General features: G+C 31.7%; 1 protein-coding gene across 1 annotated transcript; it reads left to right on the forward strand.

Annotated features, from left to right (window-relative positions):
- Positions 1–944: 944 nt before the first annotated feature.
- LOC143608092 (transcription repressor OFP15-like) lies at positions 945–2,008 on the forward strand. The gene has a single exon (XM_077083280.1). It carries the CDS (start codon positions 1,178–1,180, stop codon positions 2,006–2,008), a length of 831 nt encoding a protein of 276 aa, XP_076939395.1. The 5' UTR covers positions 945–1,177.
- Positions 2,009–6,328: the final 4,320 nt, after the last annotated feature.

Consider the following 6,328-nt stretch of genomic DNA (forward strand, 5'->3'; position numbering starts at 1 on the left):
ATACACACACACTAGAGCAGAAACAAGCATTGTCTCTACACTAGCACACTTTGTAATCTCGATCATATATTCCACCGCATTTGTAACCACCTTTTGTTTATCAATATAATCGACGGTGATAGTTTTCATCGTCCGGGGGTTTTTTGTGTCGGAGACCACGATAATCATATACTCGTCGACCAAAGGTTACCTTGTCGATCATTGACTAATGTAATTCGACCAAATATTAGCTTATTAATCCTTGACCGAAGTTATTTTACCAAAGATTGCCTTGATAAGTTTTGACCGAAGTAAGATTATTTTGGTTAAGGGTTTTTTCCCTCGTGATCAAATCATTGTGTTCATCCAGATTACAATTACACACTCAATATTATCGTGTTAGCACCTTACCTCACAATTACGAATTTAGATACATTATCCTTGTGTGATTTTTGTCCAAAACAATATATATATATATATATATATATATATATATATATATATATGTGTATATATATGTATATATGGCAACATAGGTTTTGCATATTATTGTATTATTTATCTTGTGTATGTATATTATAATTAATCATTTATTTGTGTTAAAGTTATGTTTTCATGTTTTGGTCATGTATGTAAGACCATATATACAACTTTTTTTATGTTTTTCGGGTATGAATAAAAATGAGTTAAAAGTCTAATCTAGATTCTCTCTACTTACTCGTTTCCGATGACACCATATTTCCGTGTTTTATTATGTTCTCGCTTCGACACAACCCGAATAACGAACGACCCGAAAATTTTGTAAACCGAAAAAATTGGGACCCAATGGCAAAAAAAATCCTGGGTCCGCCACTGTTCTTGGGTGATTTCAAACGACGTTAAAAAGAAAATAAAAGATTATCAAAGAGAAACTGAAACAAGAGGGACTAAAACAACCATCCTTATACATGAAGATAGAGACTTGTAACAAAAAGAGGACCAAAAAAATATATATAAACAAGACCCCACCAAGAACCTACTGTTATTGATTCTAACTTCCCTCACCAGTTACCACTCACTCCTTTTATTTTTTCAAAACGCCACACTCTCCCTCCTCATTTACTTCCAATCCAACTATCTATTTAACATTGATCTACAACATTAATAACTCCTTACAACTTTCATAACACATTCAAAATCAAAATCACCATCAAAAACCATGGGTAGAAACCTCCCATTCCTTCCTACTTGTGGCAGCCCTAGCAAAACCCTCTCTTTCCGCACCACCACCGCCGAGTTAGACGACATGTTGGCCACCGAAGACACTGTGGAGCCATCGGTAGAGTCGGTTCTTCGCGGGTTGAGTACCGATAGGTTCTTTTTCAATCCGGGGACAACAAGCTCCATACTTGAAGAAGCACAGCCAAAAGAAGTTGAAAAACAAAGTGTTTTGCCACCATTTAAAGAAAGTGTGTCAACGATGGGGATGGAGTCAACTGACCCTTTTGTTGACTTCAAGAAGTCAATGCAAGAGATGGTGGATGCTGATGAAGGGTTAAAAGAGTGGGAGAATCTTCAAGAGCTTTTGAGTTTGTATCTAGCAGTTAATGATAAAGCCAACCATGGTTACATTATTGGAGCTTTTGTTGATTTGTTGTTGGCCAATCTTGGATCTCCTTCAAAACCATCACCATCATCATCAATTAAAGGTCATGAAGAACAATCTTTATTAATAATAGAATCTGGTGGAAGCAGTACTTGTAACAACAATAATAATAATAATAATAATAATAATAATAATAATAATAATAATAATAATAATAATAATAGTAATAAGCTGACGACCATGATTAGTAGGGAGTCACCAGAATCTGCTTTATCATTCACATCATCATTTGCATCTTCATCCGGGACTTGTTCAAGTACTAGCAATTTTTTGTCGTCATGTTCATTGGAAGATGATATTGAAGATGATAACCATGAAGATCATAGCAGTCCCCAAAAAGCACCAGTTTCAGATTATCCTTCTTCTTCTTCTTTGAAAGTATGATTTTCCCATTTATGGAAAAAACATGTATATCACTAATTTTGGTAACTATAATGAGATCTTTCTCTAACTAACATTATTTTTGTGCATATTTGTTTGGTCATTATCTTGCTCTAACAAACTAAAATTAAACATTTTTTTTTCCAAATATCCCCAGTAAACTTTATATTCGGCTATATTGTATATTTATGTAAACAGGTTTGATTTTCCTTAAATTACGTTATTGGGTCTATAAAAATAAAAAATATTTGTTGTAAATCTTGAATGTGAAAGTTTTGAGTAGGTCCCAGAAAGGCAAAAATATAGTACCTAAAGGGGTTTATAAATAATAGATTTTTTAAATGATAAAAAGATTCAAATTTATGATATTAATATGTATACGTTACTAATTAAACACATATATACAAAAACTTAAAGTAAATTTGAGGATGTATTGTACCAGCTGTCATTGAATTATTATAATGAAAAGATGTTCATAGAGAAAAAGGTATGGGTGTGTTAACATAGAATCTGAAAGAAAGTAAGAAAGACATTTGTAAAAGGTTTTAAGACTTTATTATTATTATTATTATTATTATTATTATTATTATTATTATTATTATTATAGAAATAAATGTTATAGGTAAATATTAAAGAGGGAGGAAGCCTGCTTGCTTAAACGGCATTCTGCTATAAATGAAACTGCAGGATTCCAGGCAGGGTTGTTTTGAATATTTAATAGAAATAGTAATTACTCATTAATAGAAAAATATAAATAAAACTGATATACAGTACACCATTTGCATTTAAGTTTTATCTCTAGTTAGCCTTTTTCTATTCAAATTTATAAAATATAAAATAAGAAGAAAAAAAACATAGAGAAGGTCATCATCATATGATAGCAACAATTCTGAATGAAAATTTTGGCATTGTCTTGCACTCATATTCTTGCAACCTGCAACTACATGTAATCAACATGCATGCATAGCTCAGAATAATGTAATATAAATAAACAATCTTAGATTTTGTGCACAACTCCTAATTTGATGCAAATATAAGTATAATTTTGTGCCATCTTCATCTGTCATGGTTGCCTGTATGAAGAACAAACCTGGATGAAAAAGAACACCAGTTCAACACTGTCATACACCAAAGGCAATTATATATTGCAGACATAAAGTTACATAAAGATGCAAAAAGGTAACTAAATAACACCCAAAAAAACAAAAAACAAGAGTTAAAACAAGACATTCAGGAAGCAGTTTTCCTTTTGGATTGTTTCCATATGTTATCATGCGTCTAGATACTTTGTTATTTCATTGGTAATCTTTATGTATGATTTATTTTTAATCATGAGAACCCATTACCAGAAAACTCAAAAGACTCTAACAATACCCTGCTAATTACATCAGACTGCTAATTACATCAGACGTGTTTATGTATGTTTTGAAATACAAGATTACATTTTTCTTTTGATTTTCCAATGTTTTAAAATTCGGTACGTACCGGCCGATTGAACCGCTTATACCGGATTTTCGAAAGGCAACCGGTATTTATAGCTCGGTATTTTTTGGTGGTTTGCTAGAACATCTTACCACTGGTTTTTTTAAATACCAGTTTAAACCAGCAAGCCGGTTTTAAATCCAAGAGATTTTTGAGATTTTTTGCGGCCCATATTTTTTTAAAAATGATTTTTAACACAAAGGATAAAACTGAAACAAGTAAACACGGTAAAATACGATTCTTTAATCAACCAAATTTGTATCATGCAAATAAAATGTTGGTTTATTTACATATTTTGTTATTGGCTAATTTCGTATAGAAAGTACAAACTTTATATCTCAACCATTGTTTATGTGTGATATTTAGTTTAAGTGTGATGTTTATTAATACACCTTTAAGTTATTTTTTGAGTTGAAATTGTATTTATGTGAAATTACAAGGTAAACTATTCAACCGGATTCAACCCGGTTGAATCTCCCAATGCATTCCAGTTCAACCCGTTGTATCGTTTTTGAATTAAATCCAGTACATGTAAAATAGTGGTTTTTAAAACATTGCATTTTCCAACACCATTATTGATGCATGAGCATTTTTATTTAATTAGAATATTTTATTTTGTTAGTTTATCTTTTATTATTTTATGCTTATCTCGTTTTCAAGTTTATCTTCTTTTCGTTTAGTATAAATAGGGTGTTAGGATTTATTGTTTAGATAGTTTTTGTTTAAGTTTAATATTAAAATCAATGTTCTTGAAATCTTTGGTTTTGTTTATCGTCTTTAACTATCATAAAGTGTCTTGTTTCATTGATCGTTTCCAAAAATTGCATCAATTATGCTAACAAATGAGATCAAATAAAACACAAATTACACTTGACCTAGACCGCTAAACATGTTTATGTGTGATTTTGATGGTACAAGATTACAATTTTCTTTGCATTTTCATATTCTCCATCGATGCACCGCTAACAAATGGGATTAGATCAAACATTAATTACACTAGACGTGTTAATTTATGTATGATTTTGATTTATAAGATTACTGCAGTTTAATATTTTGCATTTTCATATTTGAATTGTAGTATCTAAAAGTAAAAGAAAATAAAAAAAAAAAGAAACTTTAGGGTAATTAATCTCTATGTGAAAAATACTATTCATGCATTATTCTTTGGTAATTAGTAAATTTGAAATAAATCGACAGCAGATTTTTGAGATGACAGTGTAGGGCATAATCTGTATATCACACTCAATCCTTTCTGGCTTGAACAGATACGAATAAGATAAGCAAATTGTGCAGCAAAAAAACAAGAACTTGATGTGTGGATGAAGAAGAATGTCACAACCAAGATAAGCTGCTTCCTGTTTATTTTAATAGTGGTCCATGTAAACCCTAAAACAACCACCAAAAACCAAAATCAAAATTACAACACTCTTTCTTTTTTATTCATTAAAATTCCTTTTAAAGTTAGCTTTTGATATCAAGATTTTATCCATTTTAAGCATTTGTTGTTATTCATATCTTAACCACATTATTTTTTCTGGTGCTGCATTCCATCAGCGAGATATATAATTTGAGTCGTTTCATTTTGTTCTATGCCACTTCCTTCAATAAAGAAAAATAGTTGTAGAAAGAGAATATTTTTTAAGAAAAGCCTAGGAAGAATTACCGGATACAACACTTGCACGTATAGAGGATGGGGGAGGGGGATTCAAGTATTTGCATCATGTAATATAGTTTAGAGACCAAGATATATACCTTATGATTATATTGGATCAGATGCATTGTTTTAAAGAGTAGCGGACGTACTTGCGTAATCAAAACTCATTAGGGTGAACAGAATACATGTGTGTTGGGCTCGGGGAGGCCTCGGCCACGCCGAGAACTTTGAACCCCGAACGGGGTAGCAACCTTGATTACTCCTAACCTTTTTTTTAAATTTCAACAGTAATTTTACCGTTCAATGGTCAAATTATAAAAATAATTATTTTATAAACCTATAAAATTTAACCAAATATCTAACACTTTTTAACACAAAAAATCCATCTCCTCTTCTCTGTTAATCCAAATTACCTACAACTGTCTCAAAATCCAATTATTTCTTTCTCCAACAAATGGCTCCAAAAGTACGACCGATAGTGTGGCCGATGATTACGAAATGGCTCTTGGGAATGGCTTGGATGAATGTGTTGGACGGTAACACACTGCCTAAGAACCAATTTTGGGTAGAAGTTTTAGTTGCGTTCCAACAAAACGTTGGTGTAGCCAACCGTAAGGAGCATCAAATCAATTCAATGTTGAAGAATTTCAAATTCAATGAACTCTACATGAATGCACGTGTAGAAAACTAGGGGGCTGAATAGTTTTCTTTCTTTTAATCAAATTTTAGCAAGCTAATGACTTGGTTAAACTCTTTTCACAACTATGACAATAAGTATAAATAGGTAAAAAGTTGAGGGATAGAGATGGCATACATAGAGGTTCAAGTAAATGTTAACTAATTCATTCTAAGTCATTTCCCTGATCCTCAATCGAGATTTTTCTTCACTAGTCGTCTCCCTAAATAGTAGGGATCACCAATACAAACGTCTCACTCTTCAAAGGAAGTGATCATCTTCTTCACTACGCACATCAAGTACTTACCTTTACAATTCCTTATAATCTCACTATGTCAAGATAGTAAGTTTTCACCTAGCAACTAATTATATACCACAATTGAATTCCCAACCCAATACAAACAACAATATGTTAAGATAGTGTGTTCCCTACTCAAATCACCAATTGATGATAATTCAACACATGTAAAAATACTAGAACATCCTCTAATGTTGACCCTTCAAATTACAA

The sequence above is a fragment of the Bidens hawaiensis genome, unplaced genomic scaffold (genome assembly GCF_021521415.1).
Source record: "Bidens hawaiensis isolate Kalapana, Puna unplaced genomic scaffold, B.hawaiensis_p1.1 tig00097064_1, whole genome shotgun sequence".
NCBI classification, from domain to species: Eukaryota; Viridiplantae; Streptophyta; class Magnoliopsida; order Asterales; family Asteraceae; genus Bidens; species Bidens hawaiensis.